General features: G+C 36.1%; 1 protein-coding gene across 3 annotated transcripts in view; it reads right to left on the reverse strand.

Annotated features, from left to right (window-relative positions):
* Positions 1-1,167: 1,167 nt before the first annotated feature.
* SYT14 (synaptotagmin 14) overlaps positions 1,168-21,113 on the reverse strand; it is a 194,055-nt gene continuing 174,109 nt past the window's right edge. For 2 of the 3 annotated variants that reach the window (XM_078078157.1, XM_078078158.1), the window contains exons 7-9: positions 7,821-8,010; positions 5,190-5,246; positions 1,168-3,945 (exon numbers count right to left, since the gene is read on the reverse strand). In XM_078078157.1, coding sequence (XP_077934283.1) covers positions 3,632-3,945; positions 5,190-5,246; positions 7,821-8,010 — 561 coding nt within the window. In that variant the 3' untranslated portion in view covers positions 1,168-3,631. The remainder of the gene's footprint in view (positions 3,946-5,189; positions 5,247-7,820; positions 8,011-21,113) is intronic. The other variant, XM_078078159.1, reaches the window with a different exon arrangement.

The raw sequence follows: 21,113 nt of genomic DNA on the forward strand, positions 1-21,113 counted from the left end.
GAGGGTATCAAGAAAATGATTTAACATGTAGCCCTGGGCATCTATCTGCACTAGGCTGGATGAAACCACCCTACCAGGCCCTATACTTAAACATGTGTATACTAATCAAGGTAGCTTCGATACTTACTGGCTTTTCTTTAAATTTAAAATTGTGGTCCAATTTATTATTTTTGTCACTAAATACATTATGGAGAATTCACTGAATGCATAGTAAGAAGACAGACAAATAAATGGATTTCACACAAAATGTGGACAGTACAGAAGACACGAGAGTATAGAAGAACGCTTCTGAAAGTAAGAGGATATTCTACTAAACAAATTCTTTACTGATTTGAAATACCCTTTGTTTCCTGGGCAGTAATAAGCAACTACATTTTGCAGCTCATTTGGGAGACAGATAAAGCCTGTAATTCCAGGCTCAGGAGCTCTCATGAATGCCAGTCAATTGCCATATTTGGACTATCTCATTTTTTATAAAACTTTGGGGACTTTAAGAGAACAATAAGAAAGTGCGTTGTCTTGCTCAAGTTTCTGAGACAGAACCTGCTGCCCACCGGTGGGCCCCTATTTGCTGCAAACTGCTGAGATATAAGATTTTGCCTTTACGCTTTCATGCAAATTTAAGCACACAAAAGAGCAGTAGCACTGTCTTGTACATTAGATTCAGTAGAGTGAAGTGGGTCTCTCGAGACCTATTTAATCTTTTGCTAAAAGAATAGATAAATTTTGGGGAGTAATTACGCTAAGTTGTGTCAATCCACAAGATAAAAATATACATATTTTGCTGTGTGTGGAGGAGAATGGTAGCAAATAGCACCCAAAACCAAATATAATTTCTAGTAAATATACAGAGGAGAAAAATAATCCATAAACTTGATAAATGTTTCTCTAATTAGTTATTGGAAAAAGCCAGGGCACCTTCACCTTTACAAGTGTGTGTGTGTGTGTGTGTGTGTATAGGCATGTGTGTGTGTGTGTGTGTGTGTGTGTGTGTGTGTGTATAGGCATGTGTGTGTGTGTGTGTGTGTGTGTGTGTGTGTGTGTGTATAGGCATGTGTGTGTGTGTGTGTGTGTGTGTGTGTGTGTGTGTATAGGCATGTGTGTGTGTGTGTGTGTGTGTGTGTGTGTGTGTGTGTGTGTAGGCATGTGTGTGTATACAGATACACATACACATAAATTCATACTCTTTGAGGACTTGGCAGCTGGGGTGGAGGTAGGGTCCTTCTTAAAAAACCTTTAATATTGTTGATTAATTTTTAAGCCACATTGGATTTGATATCTATACCAGATAACCCCGTAATGACAGACCAAAGTGCACACACAGTTCTGGGCAGAGTCTGAAGAAAGCCAGATTTAGCAAATAACAGCTAGTTAGGTCTTTTCATCACTGAAGGAGAAAGCACCACACTGGTCTCATAATGTGTTCGATTACTGATTAGGCTTTGTTATAGCTACGACTAAGACTAACTCTTTCCATTAGGAAGATCCCAGTTCTTAGCAATGCAGTCAGTTGTTTCAAAGCCAGAAAAGATCCTCGTTGCGTGAAATGCTTAAATCCAGTTTCTCACTAAGGTCTACAACCCCCCTTCAAATCTCTTTCCATACTGTTGCTGAAAATATGTACGTGAGATATTTCACCATTTGATACAGATTCTAACTTTGTAACTTAACTCATTTATTAAAAAACCCTGGAAAAAGCTCGTTAGTGTAACAATAGAAGAATGGGTTTTCTCTTTAATGCAACTCTGTAACATACATTCTTAAACCTCAGGTCACCCAATATAACATCTGTATTTTATCTTATAATTCGTGTACATGAGTGCATAGAGCTGCCATTTTTTAAACTAAAAAATATTAGGAGTTCACTGTCTTTTTGGATTTCTTTTAAGGCCTTTCAGTAGAGCCAAGCTGAAATAATAATGTCTATGCACGGTTTTGTTATTGTGGTAATAACAAGTCCTCGTGTAATAACAAGCACTAATATATAGTGCTTAGTTGGGACTAGGAACAATGGTATGCTGCTTTTTAGTAACTGGTAAATAGTATGTTTTTGTCTAGTTTAATTAGAAATTAGAAAGAGAAGGAAGAAAATATTTTTCATATATACAAAACATATTCTATTTTAATAAAGTATATGCATAAATTATATACTGGGCAAGAAGCAAAATTAAAAAGAAAACAGCTTATAATATTCCTGATTAATAAGAGTTCCTAAATATAAAAACAACAAATGAAAATGCCTTGCCATTTAAAAAAATTAGCACATTATACAACTTTTACATACTTCAGAGGAAATAAAGATCTTGTGACACTGTTCTGAGGAATCTTTACATTTATAAAAATTGAAGGCCTAATTTTGCAAATACAACTTTCAAGCTGTATGAGCAAATGTAACTTACATGAAAGGCACAGAATGACGTCACGTTGAAGAACGTATCTGTAAGTTTCATAAAATCTAGTCACAGGTCACTAGAAATTTCATAAGGAATCTCAGAACTGTTTTTAACATGATGTTCTGATTCAAACTGAGAACTGGAGAGTCTTTAGATCACAAGTACAAATCGAAGTAAGACTGAAGAAGATTTAGAGAGAGAACGGTTTCTTATTGGAACTATACCTGCTTTATGCAGTGTTGGTCATTCCATTCTCAGAGCAGACAATTAACATTTTCTTTAACTTGAACTGTTTTCAATTTTCATCAGCTTATCTACTATATTTTTTTTTAGTTTGTAAAAAAACGTATTTTCACATTACTACAATTTTAGAGAGTCAATTGTTGAAAGTATTTTAAAGTAAAGTCCTGCTCTATTAGCTTCCTACATTGGAATACAAGAATACAGGAAGTGCTTTCAACAGAAAGTTACGTGGTTCCACAGTACAACCTGTCTAAACGACTTGCAAAGGACCAGCCCAGGGACTGGGTCTCTTTGGATCAGGCAAAAGCAGAGGCAAATGAAGAAATGAGTTGTTGGTTTTTTTAAAATAACATATAAAAAAATTCCTTTATGAAAATGAATACTTGCTTGCACTTGAGATTGAGTGCTATTGAGAAGAACTGAGGCACAATGAAACTAAGTGCACAAAGGGAAAATATCTGAAATAAAACAATTTTCTATGTAATTGAAATCCTTCACCATTAGATATGCCTCATGATAGAGCTGGAGACCTACTTTTTCCAGCTTAAAGAACATTTCCAACACCAGGGATGAGCCAGTCAAAATATGTGTTTCCTGGTTAACATTTAGGGTGATCCTAAAACAGTGTTGCAACTAAAAATTCTGATTTAAAAAAATCACTTATAGTTTTGATTTTTTTTTTTTCATGAAATTACTGGCTCTTTTGCCAAAGTAAACTTAACTTCAAACCAAAAGTATGTTCTTAAAGCTCTGGAGGACTGTTAACAATGATGATGCAAGTGTCTCATTTCCCAAACAAGCTCTACCAGAGACACATCTTTTCTTCATTTGTGTCAGTATTAGACGCTCTTTCCGCAGACCTTAACGCATTCTGGTAGAATGTTGAGGATGATGCTCCAAAGAACAGCTCTTCTAATGGTGACTAGGTAAAAACAGTAATGCTGCAATCAGAGATAATGCTGCCTTGGATTGTAATTGCTTGGTTACCCTATTCATCATGACTCTAGTAACGCATGCCATCTACACACTTGCTGTCCTTTCAACTCTTTCATTTCAGTCCAGTGATTGAGCTCCTCTTCTCCAGAGCTGTTCAGACCTAAAGAAATCCAGCCTATCATCTCTTTTCTTTTCATGCTGCGTTTGTTATACACAGACAGTATGAGTGTCACATCAGAAAGTTGAAATAGGGCCACTTGAAAAACAAAAGTTTCCTTGTATACTGGATTAGGCTGCCCTCTGCGGATGGATGTCTTGCATTTGGACATCTCTTGACCCATGGAATTCAGGAGAGTTAATTTAACATACGTATCTACAGAAAAAAAAAAATACCACAAATATCATTTGAAACAAACTCAAAACACCTTCCTTGTGATGTTTGTTGAGAACGTGAAGTCTTTATACTTTATAAGGATATGGTGTATACCATGTTTAATGGAAATTCAACGAATTCCATTTTGATGCTGATGCTTACAGAATGTGACAAGTACAGAGAATGCAAATCTTTTGTGGGTCATAATATCTCAACCTCACTACTTCTACGTCATAGTTAGAATTTAAAGGTATACCTCATAATCCTTCCTCCACCCTCCCACCCCCAATCCTTGACCTCCCATTCCCACCCCTTCCCAACCCCATCCCCATTTAGCTTCACTAAGCAGGACATCATAGCATTAATAAACACTTAGCAAGCTCAATTAGCCACAACACTGTAAAGCATTCCACTGTGTTTTCAGAGAATAAGAATAAACAAACAAATAGAAATGAAGGCAAATGGTAAAGAGAAAAAGAAGACAAGAATGCAAAGATGACATCAAAACAGCTTAGGATGAAATGTCAAAAAAATCTCTGCATGGATGTGGTTTTTAAATATATTTTAAAAACATTTAAAAGGGCCAAAATGAAGCCAAATGCATTAAGGGCTCAAAGTTTAGCAAATCAAGGAAAACTTTCTCCTGGTTTCATGCAAGAGTACATTTAATGTGCTTTTTGGATAGTTAAAATAAATACTACAGGATTCTCTTTTTTTGGCAGAATTTAATGTAAAATTTAAAGTATGGTATTCTTAATTGTTTTCATGAATTACAAAAAAAATGGATGTGATGTTTAGTGTACAAAGTGAAACATAACAGTTCATTGCCTGATTATTTGGGAGATAAACCCTCTCTTCAAACAACTGTGTTTTCAGGTTCTTTAGACTCATGCAAATGATCTTCAGCATGGTGATCCATCATGTGTACTTCATATCAAAATTTCAATTAATTTTAATGAAAATTGCAATATTTCTCATGAGATATCTATTGTATGAATCAAAATACAATACATGAAAAATAAAACCTTTAATTTAAAAAGTTTTGCTTATTTTATACATACTCTGAATACCATCATCCATAATCAGAGATAAATTCTAAGTTAGTTTTATTTAAAGTACCACAGATAATAAATGTGCATTTTTTTGGAAACCAACATGGTGGACAGCTTCACTGCTGGCAAGTTTTAGGGTATTTTGTTTTTGCATGAAAAGACAACATCCAATTAGCCTCTACAGGAACTCACCTCGGATTATATAAACCTGTCCACCTATCAAGTGTTTTAGACAACAGAACAGTCCATCTGACAACAGGGGGTGGAAAGCAGTAAAAGAAATAATGACCAGATGTCAATTGTTGGGTGAAAGAGGGTCAAAGGTTAGAATTAAAGAGGAAACACTGTTCACTGGAGTTGGAAGAACACAAAACTTTAGCATTTTAATTCAGGTAGAGGGGTTGAACAAAAGGGTTGTTGGGTAAATTTCATGGAATGAGAATTTTTAAGGTCCTTGTGTAATCTTAAACAAAAATTACACTGTTTTAAAGGCGGAACATCTTTATAATGATATCCTCTTGGTCTAAAGCACATTGAACATAGAATCATGCAAATTATCAGACTATATAAAAGACTGAATAAAAGTCATTATAAGACTACTATTATGCTAAGTTTTGAAGTCTATCCATGCAATAGTAAATATTTCAAATACTTCTATTACTTTCAATGTAATACAAAAAAATTAAGTTTAAACAAAATAAAATAGGACTATTAAAAGTTTTGCTCTTGAATGTTCCCATTGTTTCTTTGGATCATTCAGTTGATAACACAGTTCAAGGCCTAGAACTAGGTATATACGAAGAGTCACAATCTTATAGAACATATACAGTATAAGACAGACTGATAAAACTGGATTATATTTTACTTTGTAAATACTCCACTTCATTTTTTTAAAGATTTTATTTACATACAATTAATTTTAATGTTGACTTATATTTACCTACTAGCTGCCTCCCAGCTAACACCATTAACCACCCTGATATTGAAGATCTAATTCTAAAATAATGGAAATTGCTCTAATTTACTCTTTAACCTGAAAACACCTACTCTAAGTTGTGGATGCTAATCTCTCAACCTGTTTATTATCCACCCTGCCTCCATCCCCCCACCCCTCTTCATTTTAGTTCTGGTTTCTCTGTTTCTATCAGAGTGGGTACAAGCAAGGACAGAAAGGCAAGCATATCATTCCATTCTGCTAGCTTTTAGCATCTCAAGCTAAATATATGTCAAAAAATCAAACTGTTAGCTAAAGCAGGAATGGCAAGCTGAGAGCTGCTGGCTGGATGTAACCCCACGTAATATTCTGTTCATCCGTTACAGTGTTCAGAAGTTGTGACTCTGCATGTCTCGAGGCAGGGTATGCATGCTTGCATTCGTCACTGCCTCCCAATGCTCCTTATCTTCCACCTGCCAAGTTTGTTCATTTAAGTTACTTCCCAGACCATTTGAGTTTGCATTCTAAGTATGTATCAATAAAGAGAACCCAGGTCACACTTCCAAAGCTGTTTATTCTAGTAATTGCTTCTTTCCTCCCTCTGAACTCTTCCTTCTGAAAGGAGAAAGGGGACAATAATAATTCCATCCTTCTTTTATGCACCTTTATCCGATTTGAGTCTCACAGTTACCCTGTGACAGACACAACCTCAATTTTACATATGAGGAAACAGACTTAGGGGAGTTAGGTTACTCATCCAAGGGTAGAAGAATACACATAATTTTGGCCTTCTGACTTTTAATTCAGGAATAGATACATTCCATGATATCTGTAAGAAGCAAGGTTTCCAATATTACTTAGGGAAAACCAAATATATTTTTGTGACTTTTCACTTGAATTAAAAAGACAATGTTGAAGACATCTGGAGGTAAATGAATTAATTTAATTCAAGGGAGGAAAAAGTTTCCCCTCCAATAATTATTTGAGACTCTGAGTAGAAGATGGCTTTAAGCAAGTCTGTGAGAAATCTTTAAGTAAATTTAAGTGGCCATTACTATTCAAGATTTCCTTTCAACTTTTTTAGCTTAGGAGACTAACAGCTTTGATTTCAGAGAAGTATAAAAAAGCTGTTACGTTCCCAACTCATTCCTACAGATATTGACAAACGGTTTTGGAGGTCTAGTGAGCGACGATCTCTCTGCACTCCCGTAATCTGCCTCCACCCCCATGAGCAGGAAGAGAGATAAGGAGGGAGGCGTGACAGGCATATAGAGCAGGGCACAGTACCCCATCTTGCTTTCCTCTCCTCGCATCTAGGGGAAATATCAAACTATTCCTTATTCTACTTGTCCTGGGAAAGGCAAAGCCAAGCCATTTAAGAAAAGACTCGCTGGCAGTACTAATTTATAATATTAGAGGAGGAAAAATGTGAGGAAACAGTTTCTTCTTAAATAATCTTAACAGAGAAAAGAGAAAAAATACAGAATTATTAACATTAGTTCATAGTACTGCATGCAGACAGAAAATACCACATCATTCTTCAGTTGACACCAACAGCCATATATATTCTTGACCATATCTGTGGAATATTACTAACTTTAAAAAACTCTGTAACTTTTTCTAGCATTGGAAGATAATGGCTATGATAGGGATAATTTATTCGGCAGACACTATGAAAAATTAAAAGTCTTGTCACCTTACAATATTTTGAATTTCAAATTTTTCCACTTCCCAAATGACTGGAAATAGAAAACATGAAACAGATTGGCTGATGATTATACCATTTCATTTTGATCGGTTAAGACTAAATGATAGGATTGAGGCCCCTAACACTGAGAGTCCCGTAAGTGCAGAAAACATAAGCATTAAAAAAATTTTTTTTCACTCACTGGGTGGTCTGTTTGCTGCCAAGTTTTTGAAGTGGCTGCCTTTTATCACTTCTGCTGATAGTCTTCCAGTTGTGGCATTATAAAGCAGGCCAATGAGAATTTCTGGAACCGAGCCATGTTCAAGAGACTGACATGAGGATGTACTTTCACTACAGGACATTTCTGACACACTCATTTGGGAGTCACAGCCCTGTAATCAAGAATGAAATCTTTATAGTATTTTGTGAAAAAGATATATTAAGAGATACATCGTTAATGCTGTGTTATTGGAATTAGGTAAATCACAATAAAGACAAGAGCTGCAGGCAAAATTCCCAAAACACTAAATCAGAAATGTTGTTCTTAGTGTATTTTAGCCCCTGGATCTCTTTTCATTATATAGCAGTCAAAGAAATAATAGGACATGAGAAGGTTTCATAAATCCCTACACATTTATATACAAATCAGAGAGGATAAATTTCTTACACTCACAGGTGTTAATGAACTATTTTCGGAACGTGAAAAATTGTTGTTTAAAGACTGACACAGACTCAGACTCAATTACAATAAGTGTAAATGTCTTCACTGTGTCTTTAATGACAAAGATTGGTAAACTCTGATTAAATAAATAAGACTATCTGCTATTTATAAGTCAATAATGTAAAACACTGAGAAACAGAAAGTTGAAAAGGATGGGAAATTATTTATCGTGCAATAACTAAAAGAAAATTGTAGCTACATTAATATCAGTCAAGGTTAGCCATTAATAGTAATAACCATTACTAGAGATGAAGAGATAAACTCAATTTGAACTTTCAATTTACCAGGAAGATAAAATAGGTCCAAATTTGCATGTATTTAGTAACATGGGCTCAGACTATAGAAAGCAGAAATTGCCAGAACTAGAAAGAGAAATAGGCCAATCTACAACCAGTGGGGATGACTTTAGCATACTTTCTTTTAGTAACAGACCAAACAGACAAACACAGTAAATATGTAGAAGATTTGAATATCACAATAAGCAAAATTGACCTAATAGTAATATGCAGAACAGCATACCCCACAACTATGAAATACACATCTTCTTAAGCACGTAGTGGTATTTTTACAAAACTATTTATAAAAATGAAGCAAAGATTTTCAAATGGCAGAAATCATTCAGAATAGGTCTTTTAATCAGCTAGAAATCAAAACTATCTCCTAGTAAAGAAAACAATACCTATATGCTTGGAAATAACCCACGGTAACTAAATGATAATGAAAACAAATTATCTGAAAAGAGTAATAAAAATAGATAAATGTTAGAGAGTCCAATTTAAGAAGAAAGAGAAGGCATGACTAACAAATATCAGGAATCAGGAATGAAAAAGGAGACATCACCACATATGCTATAGACCACAAAAACATAAAAGGATAGTAAAAACAACTTTTTTCCCAATAAATTTGAAATTCTGATGAAATGGACAGATTCCTAGAAAACCACAGCTAACGAAGATGCACACAAGAAGAAACAGAATATCTGAACAGTGTTAACTGAAGAGATTGAATTTATAATTAAAAACCTTTCCAAAACAAGCAAAAAACAAAACTAAAAACCTTTAGCTAGAAGGCTTCACTGGTGAATTCTAATGAATACTGCTAGTCTTATGAAAACTCTTCCAGATAGTAGGGAAAGAGGAAACTCTCCAGTTGACTTTCAGAATCTAGCAAAACCTTAAAGTGAAAGCCTGACCAGGACATTATGAGAAAAATTACAGAATTTTCTCTTTCATGAACTTAGATTTAAAAATCTAAATTAAATGATTAGCAAACCAAATCTAGCAATGTGTAACATCATACTTAAGAGAAAAACTTTTGAATGTTTCCCCTTTGAAACTGGGGATGTGACAATGGTGCCAACCATTACCACTTCTAGTCAACACTGTAGTGGAGATTCCAGCCAGTGAAAGTCCTAGCCTTACTAAACGCAACGCAACGCAACGCACGCAACGCAATAAAAGGTATAATGATTTGGAAGGGGAGGAGATAAAACCGTCCTCAGGTGCAGATTATGTAATTAGGTACAAAAGAAATCTGAAGTCCACAGATGAATTACAGTTGTATACAAAGGTAAAAATTTTAAGTCCATACATTGCTATACACCAGCCACAAATCTAAAAATAAAATTTATTCAAAAATAGCATTTAGGGGTGCCTGGCTGGCTTAGTTGACAGAGTGAGCGACTCCTTGGTCTCAGGGTCATGAGTTCAAGCCCCACATTGGGTGTGGAGCCCACTTAAAATAAAAATTGAAAAAAAAAATTTTTAATTAGCATTTATATTAGAGCATAAGATATCAAGTATCTAGAAATAAATGTACAAGTGATAACGTGAGGCCTCTACATAGAAAACTATGAATAGAGGCAAACTGAGAAGCGCTACACGGATATACTATTGTAATGTACCAGAAAGCCCAATTTTGTAATATTATCTCTAAACTGATCTACAGATGAAATGCAGTAACAGTTGAAATCTCAACAGGTTTCTTTGTGGAGCCTGACAAGCTAATCCCGAAGTGCTCACGGTCTATACATACAACGCAGTATTATTCAGCCTTATAAAAGAAAGAAATGTGACAACATGGATGAACCTGGGGACGTGATGCTGAGTGAAATAAGCCAGACACAGACAAATACTGCATGATTCCACTTATATGAAATATGTAAAATAGTCACAACCACAGAAGCAGAGAGCAGAACGTCGGTAGCCAAAGGGTGGGGGTAGGGAAAATGGGGAGTTGCTGTTCAACGAGTATATAGTTACAGTTACCCAAGATAAATAAGTTCTAGAGATCTGCTGTACAATGTAGTGCCTATAATTAACAATATTGTATTGTACGCTTAGACATTTGTTAAAGGGTAGACATCATGTTAAATGTTCTTACCACAATAAAATAAAATAATAAAATAAAAATTAACACAGTAGAATGCCCTGTTCTACGAGTATCAGAATTTATCATAAAGCTACATTATTTAAGATAATGTGACAAAAACAATGTAAAATACACTAACAGAATAGAAAGCCCACAAATTAACCTAGGCATAACAGACAATTTACAACAAGGGTGGAACTATACAAAGCAGTGGGGAAAGGATCATCTTTTTAATGAATAGTGCTAAGACAATTGATTATCCATCCAGAAATAAATGAAAATTAACCCCTACCTCAAAACATACCAAAAAGTCAATTCTGAATTTAAATATGAAAAGCAAAATGATAAATCCATATGTTAACATATGGGATTATATTCATGATCTCAGGGTAGGGAAAGACTTCCTAAAGAGGACAGAATCATAAAGGAAATCTTGGATGAATCTGAAAATGTTAAAATTAAGCATTTCTGAGCTTCAGCAGAATCTTTCAGGATGGTGAAAAGGCAAATAACCGGGTGTGAGTGAGGTCTAGAACACATACACTGCACAATCAGCTCAAATCCAGAATACGTAAAGAACACTTATAAATCAACACAGTATAAAAAGAGCCAGACACTTGAACAGCAACTTTACAGAATAGCCAATAAATATATGAAATGTTGTTCAACTTTATTAGTAATGAGGGAAATGGAAATGAAAACCATGTGGTATCCCTATACAGAGAGGCTGAAATAATAGTGTGGCTAGGACACAGAGCAATGGGAACTTGCAAGAGCCCTCTGGTGGTAAAGAAATATGGCTTTTAAAAATGTTAAAAACACATATACCTTATGACCTGCCAATATACACCCATCAGAAATATGTGATATGTCATATCAAAAGACATACGAAAGAATGTCCATAGCAGCATTGTTCCCAAGGGCCCCAAACAGCAGAATGGATAAATAATTTGTGGTGAGTTCATATAATAGAGCAACGATACCGTACACACTCCACAGCAATGAAAACTAATTATAACTACATTTACAAACATGACTTCGAGTGAAAAATGTTGAACCTAAAAAGATACTTGGCTGTATTAACTCCATTTATGTAAATTTCAAAGACAGCAACCACCACCACCACAAAAAAAACCAAAACCAAGAACCAAAGACCAGATAAAACTAAACCATAGTATTTCAAATGCATGAATAGGAGCAAGCAAGAAAGCGATCGATGTAAAAGTTAAAATTGTGGTTAACTCTAGGGGTGGGGAGAGAAGGTACAGTGATTGGAAAGGGCATGATGGGGGTATCTGGGGGTACTGGTAACGTTTACTTCTTGACCTGGATTGCAGTTTACATGGGTTGTACATTTTTGTTTTTCATACTTTTCAAAAAAATACTTTATTGATTTATTTGAGAGAGGGCACACGTACAAGCAGGGGAAATGGCAAAGGGAGAGGGAGAAGCAGACTCCCTGCTGAGCAGGGAGCTTGATCCCAGGACCCTGAGATCATGACCTGAGCTAAAGGCAGATCCTTAACCGACTGAGCCACCCAGGCGCCCCTGTTTTTCATATTTTTCTAATGTGTGTTGGATTTCAAAAGATAAAAGGCTTAATGAAAGAATTACTTAATACAAGGACACAATATATACACAAATTAATGTATGGTGATAAAAATAAATATTTAGAACTTTCTCTTAAGATTCCTAAGGGAATTAACTCCACAAGTTCAAAAAAAGATAACACTATTTTCTATAATGGGTTTTTAGATTTAAAACATTTTAGATGTAGATTTTTCAAATTTAAAAAAATCTAAAAATGTTTTATACAAATCTTCGAGTCTACAGTTGGCTTTATAAGTGGTTAAGGATAATTAATGCATACCTGGGAACTGAATAAACTCACTGGGCTAGTATTCGGAGGGATAAAATCTCATATTTTCAAATCTAACTCTAAATCACAGAGGAGAAAGCCAAAAGGAATATATATCTTATATTCCTAAATCATGGGTACACAAAACACATAGTTTGGTATGTTTTCATGACAGTTGGAGGAGAAAACATAATTTTAGTAAGTTTCAATTAGGATATATCATCACTTATGAAAATAGTGTCAAAAACATGCTCAAGCACATTTGGTGCATTTGCTACATTAGGCTATTATACTAGCAGCATCTGTTAGAATATTGTGAAATACATTTTTCATAATACAGTATTTTTCACATTAACCTACTGTCAGATAATAACATGTGAATCTAATATTTTCTTATTAACGCAGAGGTCATATTGCCAATTTTGAGCAACAAAGTGATGTACCAACAAAGTCCTGGGAAAGGCCTTTCTTGCTTCTGAGGAAAACAGCCAACTCCTGTCCTCACTTTACTGCTGCAAAAAATGTCCTTGTCTCCAAGCTCGACAAAAAAGCAAGAGTGGTAAGATCCTTGGTGATCACATTCTATTTCAGGAAGCCCTGCTGAAATATAGTAGTGTTAAAGAGAAAAACAAAACACAAAAAACACAAAACACAAAAACACTATCGTCTAAAGGAATTCATTCTGAATTTATTTGGCCCCTTAGAAAAATGCCCATCTCATGGCCTTCCCACCACCATGGGTGTAAGGCCCCTCCGAGGCTGGCATGGGCGTGGCAGTCCAAGGAGATCGTGGAACACAACAGAAACAGTGTGGAGTAACTATATAAATAGACCAACAGCAGGAAAGGCAAATTAAATACAGATCCTTTATACTCCAGTGGCATCTTTCCTCCGTTCCTCAGGGCGTGCCGCTCCATCCGATGTATGCTCAGGAATTTCTCCTCTCTCTGCAGACCCCTTCATTAATTTATAACTGGGGCTTGCCCAGGTTGCAGTAACTGCAGGTGATTAACCCAAAGTCAAACAAATCCCCATCATAATTAGGTTACTTAAAGGAATAGTCCCACAGGCTCCCCAAAGTAAAAGTGTATCTTCTTTCCGTCTAACATAGTTTTTTTTTTCTTTTTAATACTTCCTCTCCTCCCCCCTGAGTCCTCTGCCCTAGGGTGGAGGATTATAAGCAATTCTGTGAAAGTAGGAAGAAGTCTATTGAATTTTTCAGAGAAATGAGTAAACTCTATATAATGTTTACAAGCAGAATTAGTGGTTATGACACCCACTACATGTCCTTAATGGAGTTAATAGGTTAAAATTAGGTGGGAACTTGCAAATACAGAGGAAAAAATCCATAAGATTAAAAATACAACATAATTCCTATTAAGGAAATGTACTGGGCTTTTTATTAATACTAAATTGATTCTACCTTACTTGTAACCACTTATACTCAGTATTTTTAAGGTAAAACTGCTGAGCTGTGCAATGGTAATTACTATAACTTTGAATAGTTTGTTGAATTTATTTTCACTGTGCCTGGAAGATATTCTCTGGTTTTTAATGGAATTTACACATGAAATGCTTCCATTACACTTTTCTGGAAATGGGGCGACGAGGATGCGGAGGGTGCCGCAGTGTGACAAGAGGGAAGTCACCTGCTGCAGCACCTTCCCTCTTCAGGGCCCCTTCCCAAACCCAAGGTGCTCAACTTCTCTCAGGCTAGGGAAGGAGGAGATAACAGGGGTAATTTCAGGGAAGAGAAAGCAAGAACAGCGTAACGGCTCCGAACCTTGCCCCACTCCCTCCCCAATCCAGTGTGAAGGAGAAGCATTCTGTATCTGAGTCGGGGTAGAGCTACCGAGCGACCCCAAAGGATAATGTGCGAGTGAGCTAGGGATGGGTGGATAGCTTAAATTTCAGAGTAGTGTTGGAATCAGGATCCTTTCAGTTGCCAGTGCCAGGATCTCCAGCTTTAACTAGCTGAAGCAGCTCAAGGGAATGTATTGGCCTCTGTAATCCAACAGTTAGTAAGGAGGTAGCCTCAGGTACTCACCGATCCACACTTAACCCAGGTCAGGAGGAATGAGTTCTCCTTGTCCATTTTTGTGGGTGTGTTCCCCAAGTTTGGCTTTATTCTCAGGGAGACTCTTCCCTCCTAGTTGCCAGATCATTTCCAGCAGTTCTGAGTGTTGTAGGAAAGAGGGAGACATCATCCCGACTGCTTCAAGCCAAACCCCGGAACTTATGAGTTAGGGCCCACGAGATTTGATTCCGGGGCTTTGGGATAGTCACTTCATCAGAAGCACAGGGGCAACTTGGTCTCCCAAACAAAATCTGGGAATTGTGGCCACAAGGGGAAGGTGTGGATGCCAGGTCGTTTGGCCCTCTGTGAGGACTATCACCCACATTAGGGAGGAGCTGCTCGTGCGCTGTGACTACTTCCCTCATGCTCTTTGCTGGGTTGGCTCTGCAGTCATCAGTCTTGCAAGAGCCACAGAGGAGGAAAAAATGGCTCAGTGGAAGGGACAGTTACTCTACTCCTGGAGCACAGCTCTGACATCCACGTTAGGTAATGGAGAGTGAAAGAAGACGTAGTAAACTCTCACTTTCTCTTTCACAAAGTTTTTCTCATATTAACACTGAAAACTTAATGCACTGATAAGTTTAAGATATAAGGAAAATTGTAAAACAAACAAAATATTTTGTATTATCAATACTTGACTACAGTATCATGTAGAAATGGTCATGCAAAATTCCTGCTTCGATTAAGATGTATATGTAAGTATATACGTGTATGCACAAGTGCACGTTATTTTTCTTGCTGTGTTCAATAGGAACATACTTAATTTGACACTCCTGTATATATGCTTGTAAGATTGGTTTATAAAGTTCATAGATTTTTCTCATGCTCTCAGATAACTCCTATGCCATATAAACTATATCAGAGGATGCAAAGGAAAAGTACCCAGCTTCTCTTTTGAGACTTGTTATAATTTTGACACCGACTAGACAAGAACAACATAAGAAAATTATAAGCCAATCTCACTTATAAACATATATGCAGAAATCCCAAATGAGACACTGTTAAGTTGAATTGTGCAAAATATATATACACTTATGCACATATACATATGTAATCATATACATATATACATACACATATATATTTTTCATCAAATAGGCATTATTCTGGGAGAGTTATTTATTCCCTGAAGTTGGGTAAAACTTGCCTCTGAAGTTCAACCATCTTTTTTTTTCTTTCTTTTGTGACACTCTTTCTACTGATTGAATTTCTTAATGGTAATAAGTCTTTTCATATTTTCTATGATCCCTAAATCACTTTTTAGAAATTTGTATTTTTCAAGAAAATTGCTCATTCCAAAAAGTTTTCAAGTTTGTTTTCCTAGAGTTATTATCCTTATGGTCTTAAAATTTCCACTGAGGGGCACCTGGGTGGCTCAGTCAGTTAAGCACCCGACTCTTGATTTTGGCTCAGGCCATGATCTCAGGGTCGTGGGATCGAGCCCCACATGGGGCTCTGGGCTCAGCACAGAGTCTGCTTGAGATTCTCTCCCTCCCCCTCTCCCCCTCCCCCCGCTTATGTGTGTGCTTTCTCTCTCTCTCAAATAAAATCTTCTAAAAAATAAAAATAAAATTTCCACTGAATTAGTGATTATGTCCTCCTTTTCATTTAACATACTGTTTCTTTTTCCTTCCTGATAAACATTTCCAGGGGTTTACCTATTATATTATTAATTTCAAAAAAACTTTTTTGTTAAACATCTTTACTATTCTTCTTACGATAATTTGTTTTTTATTTCAAACTTCTTTAGGTGGAAGAATTTGCACTCTTTCTTATCTTCTTATAAATACATTTAAGGCTATACATTTCCCTCTACTACTGTTATAGCTGCACCATACAAATTTAATAGTGTTTTCATTTGTTTGATTCTAACTATTTCTAATTTCCATTATGTTTTTTCTTCTGACTCAGAGTTAATTTAGAAAGTTTTTTTGTTTGTTCACTTGAGTATCCAAATATATAGATTTAGGGGATGGGAGTGGTAGGAGATTGCCTCTTTTACCTCACCTTCTAATATGGTACTCCTAATCATGGAGTTCTAGCTGAACAGGCCTCCTTGCTATTCCTTTTAACAACACACATACTCTGAGCTCTCAGAATTGGCTGTTCCATCTGCTTGCAATGTTCCTTCCCCAGATATGCACATGGCTAGCTACTCCTTGCTTCCAAGTCCTTTGCTCTCATGTTACACTCCCAATGAGCTTTATCCTACCTCTTATTTAAAATTATACCTCCTTGAAACCAAAAGTGACAGTATAAAGGCAGGAAACACAAAGCAGTAAAAATGAGTATTTCTGTAAAAATCAGTCGAGGAACTCACACACAAAAGCGCATATAAAATAAAATAACATACACCTAAAACATGGGGGGAAGAGGAGGAAAAATGGGTTCAAACTTGAATGACCATCAACTTAATACAGACTGCTATTTGCAGGAGAGGTTATATCCAAACCTAAAGGTAACCATTTATCAAAAACCACTAATAAATATGTAAAGAATAAAGAAAAAGAAATCCAAATATATCACTAAAGAAAATCAACAAAACATGAAAGATAAGAAAGGATCAGAGAAAATCTCCAGAAACGACAAAACAGATAATAAAATTTCAATAAATACATGTATCTACCAATGATCACTCTGAATGTAAATGGACTAAATGCTCTGATCGAAAGACAAAGGGTGTCAGAATGGATAAAAAACCAAGATCCATCTATATGCTGCCTACAAGAGACTCATTTTAGACCTAAAGACACCTACAGATTGAAAGTGAGGGGATGGAGAAACATCTACCATGCAAATGGATGTCAAAAGAAAGCCACAGCAGCAATACTCATATTGGACAAACCAGACTTTAAAACAAAGACTGTAAGAAGAGACAAAGATACCATTTTATAAAGGGGACAATCCAACAAGAAAATATGACAATTGTAAATATTTATGTACCCAATGCATGGGAGCACCCAAATATATAAAACAATTAATAACAAACATAAAGGAACTAATTGATAATAATGCAGTAACAGTAGGGGACTTTAATACCCCACTTACATTAATGAACAGATCAATCAAATAGAAAATTAACAAGAAAACAATGGACACACTGGACCAGATGGACTTAAAAAGATACATTCAGAACATTTCATCTTAAAACTGCAGAATACACATTTTTTTCAAGTGCAAATGGAACATTCTCCAGAATACATCATATATTAGGTCACAGAACAGGCCTCTGCAAATACCAAAAGTCTGAAGTCACACTATGCACCTTTTCTGACCACAACATTATGAAACTAGAAGTCAACCACAAAAATAATCTGGAAAGACCACAAATACATGGAGGTTAAACATGCTACTAAGCAATGAATGGGTCAACCAGGAAATCAAAGAAGAAATTTAAAAAGTACATGGAAACAAATGAAAATGAAAACACAATGGTCCAAAACTTCTGGAATGCAGCAAAAGTGGTCTTAAGAGGGAAGTATATAGCAATAGAGGGCTACCCCAAGAAGAAAAATCTCAAATAAACAACCTTACCTTATACCTAAAGGAGCCAGAAAAAGAACAAGAAACAAAGCCTAAAGCCAGGGGCGCCTGGGTGGCTCAGTTGGTTAAGCGACTGCCTTTGGCTCAGGTCATAATCCTGGAGTCCCGGGATCGAGTCCCGCATCGGGCTCCCTGCTCGGCGGGGAGTCTGCTTCTCCCTCTGACCCTCCCCCCTCTCATGTGTTCTCTCTCTCTCATTCTCGCTCTCTCAAATAAATAAATAAATAAAATCTTAAAAAAAAAAAAAAAAAGCCTAAAGCCAGCTGAAGGAAGGAAATAATAAAGATTAAAGCAGAAATAAATGATATAGAAACTAAAAATAGAACAGATCTTTGAGGGGCGCCTGGGTGGCTCAGTCGTTTAGGGTCTGCCTTCAGCTCGGGTCATGATCCCAGGGTGCTGGGATCGAGTCCCACATTGGGCTCCTTGCTCAGCAGGGAGCCTGCTTCTCCCTCTGCCTGCCACTCCCCCTGCCTGTGTTCCCTCTCTCGCTGTCAAAAAATAAATAAAAATCTTTAAAAAAAAAAAAAAAAAAGAACAGATCTTTGAAACCAAGAGCTGGTTCTTTGAAAAAATGAATAAAATTGATAAACCTCTAGCCAGACTTATCAAGAAGAAAAGAGAAAGGACCCAAATAAATAAAATCACAAACAACAGAGGAGAAATAACAACCAACATCATGGAAATACAATTATGAGAATATTGTGAAAAACTATATGCCAACAAATTGGACAGCCTAGAAGAAATGGGTAAGTTCTTAGAAACAAAAACTAAAACAGGAAGAAATAGAAAACTTGAGAGACTGATAACGAGCAAAGGAATGAATCAGTAATCAAAAAACTCCCAACAAACAAAAGCCCAGGACCAGATGGCCTCACAAGCAAATTCTACCAAACATTTAAAGAAGAGTTAATACCTATTCTTCTCAAACTATTCCAAAAAAAACAGAAAAGGAAGGAAAACTTCCAAATTCATTCTCTGAGGCCAGCATTGTCCTGATACCAAAAGCAGATAAAGACACTACTAAAAAAGAGTACTACAGGCCAAAGTCCCTGATGAACAGAGAAGCAAAAATTCCCAAGAAAATACTAGCAAACTGAATGCAACAACACATTAAAAAATTTATTCACCACGATCAAGTGAGATTTCTGGGTTGCAAGAGTGGTTCAATATTTACAAATCAATCAACATGATACATCAAATTAATAAAAGAAAGGATAAGAACCATATGATCATTTCAATATGTTCAGAAAAAGCACTTGACAAAGTACAACATCCTTTCATGATAAAAACCCTCAACAAAGGAGCTTTACAGGGACCATACTTCAACATAATAAAATCCATCTATGAAAAACCCACAGCTAATATCACCCTCAATGGGGAAAAACTGAGAGCTTCTCCTCTATGGTCAGAAACAGGATAGGATGTCCATTCTCACGACTTTTATTCAACACAGTACTGGAAGTCCTAACCAGGGCAATCAGACAACAAAAAGAAATAAACGGCATCCAAATCAGTAAGGAAGAAATAAAACTTCCACTACCTGCAGATGACTTGATACCATATATAGAAACCCTGAAAGACTTCACCAAAAAACTGCTAGAACTGATACACAAATTCAGTAAAGTTGCAGGATACAAAATCAATGTACAGAAATTTGTTGCATTTCTATACATCAATAATGAAGCAGCAGAAAGAGAAATTAAGATATCAATCCCATTTATGATTACAACAAGAACAGTAAGATACCTAGGAATAAACCTAACCAAAGCTGTAGTCTGTAAACTATAAAACACTGATGAAAGAAATTGAAGATGACACAAAGAAATGGAAAGACATTCCATGCTCATGGATTGGAGAAACAAATATTGTTAAAATGTCTATACTACCAAAAGCAATGAACATATTTAACGCAATTCCTATCAAAATACCAACAGCATTTTCCACAGAGCTAGAACCAACAATCCTAAAATTTGTATGGACCCACAAAAGGCCTGGAATAGCCAAAGCAACCTTGAAGAAGAAAAGAAAAACAAAGGTGGAAGCATCACAATTCCAGACTTCAAGTGATATTACAAAGCTGTAGTAATCAAAACACTATGGTACTGGCACAAAAATAGACGCATCGATCAACAGAATAGAAAACCCAGAAATGAACCCACAATTATATATGGTCAATTAATCTATGATAAAACAGAAAAGAAAAAAAAAAAAAAAACAGAAAAGAATATCCAATGGGGAAAAGAATGTCTCTTCAACAAATGGTGTTGGGAACCTGGAAGCAACATGCAAAAGAATGAAACTGGACCACTTTCTTACACCATACACAAAAATAAGTTCAAAATGGATGAAAGACCTAAATGTGAAACCATCAAAATCCTAGAAGAGAACACAGGCAGCAACTTCTTTCTAGACAGGTCTCCTGAGGCAAGGGAAACAAAATACAAAATAAATTATTGGGACTATGTTAAAATAAAAGCTTCTGCACAGCAAAGGAAACAATCAACAAAACTAAAAAGGCAACCTATGGAATGGGAGAAGATATTTGCAAATGACATATCTGATAAAGGGTTAGTATCCAAAACATATAAAGAACTTAAACAAATCAACATCAAAAATCCCAAATAACTCAATTAAAAGTAGGCAGAAGACATGAACAGACATTTTTCCAGAGAGGACATACAGATGGCCAACAGACACATGAAAAGATGCTCATCATCACTTACCATCAGGGAAATGGGAATCAAAACTACAATGAGCTATCACTTCACACCTGTCAGAATGGTTAAAACCAACAACACAAGAAACAACAGGTGTTGGCAAGGATGTGGAGAAAGGGGAACCCTCTTGCACTGTTGGTGGGAATGCAAGCTGGTGCAGCCACTCTGGAAAACAGTATGGAGGTGCCTCAAAAAAGTTAAAAATA

Source organism: Halichoerus grypus, chromosome 7 (assembly GCF_964656455.1).
Source record: "Halichoerus grypus chromosome 7, mHalGry1.hap1.1, whole genome shotgun sequence".
Taxonomy (NCBI): Eukaryota; Metazoa; Chordata; class Mammalia; order Carnivora; family Phocidae; genus Halichoerus; species Halichoerus grypus.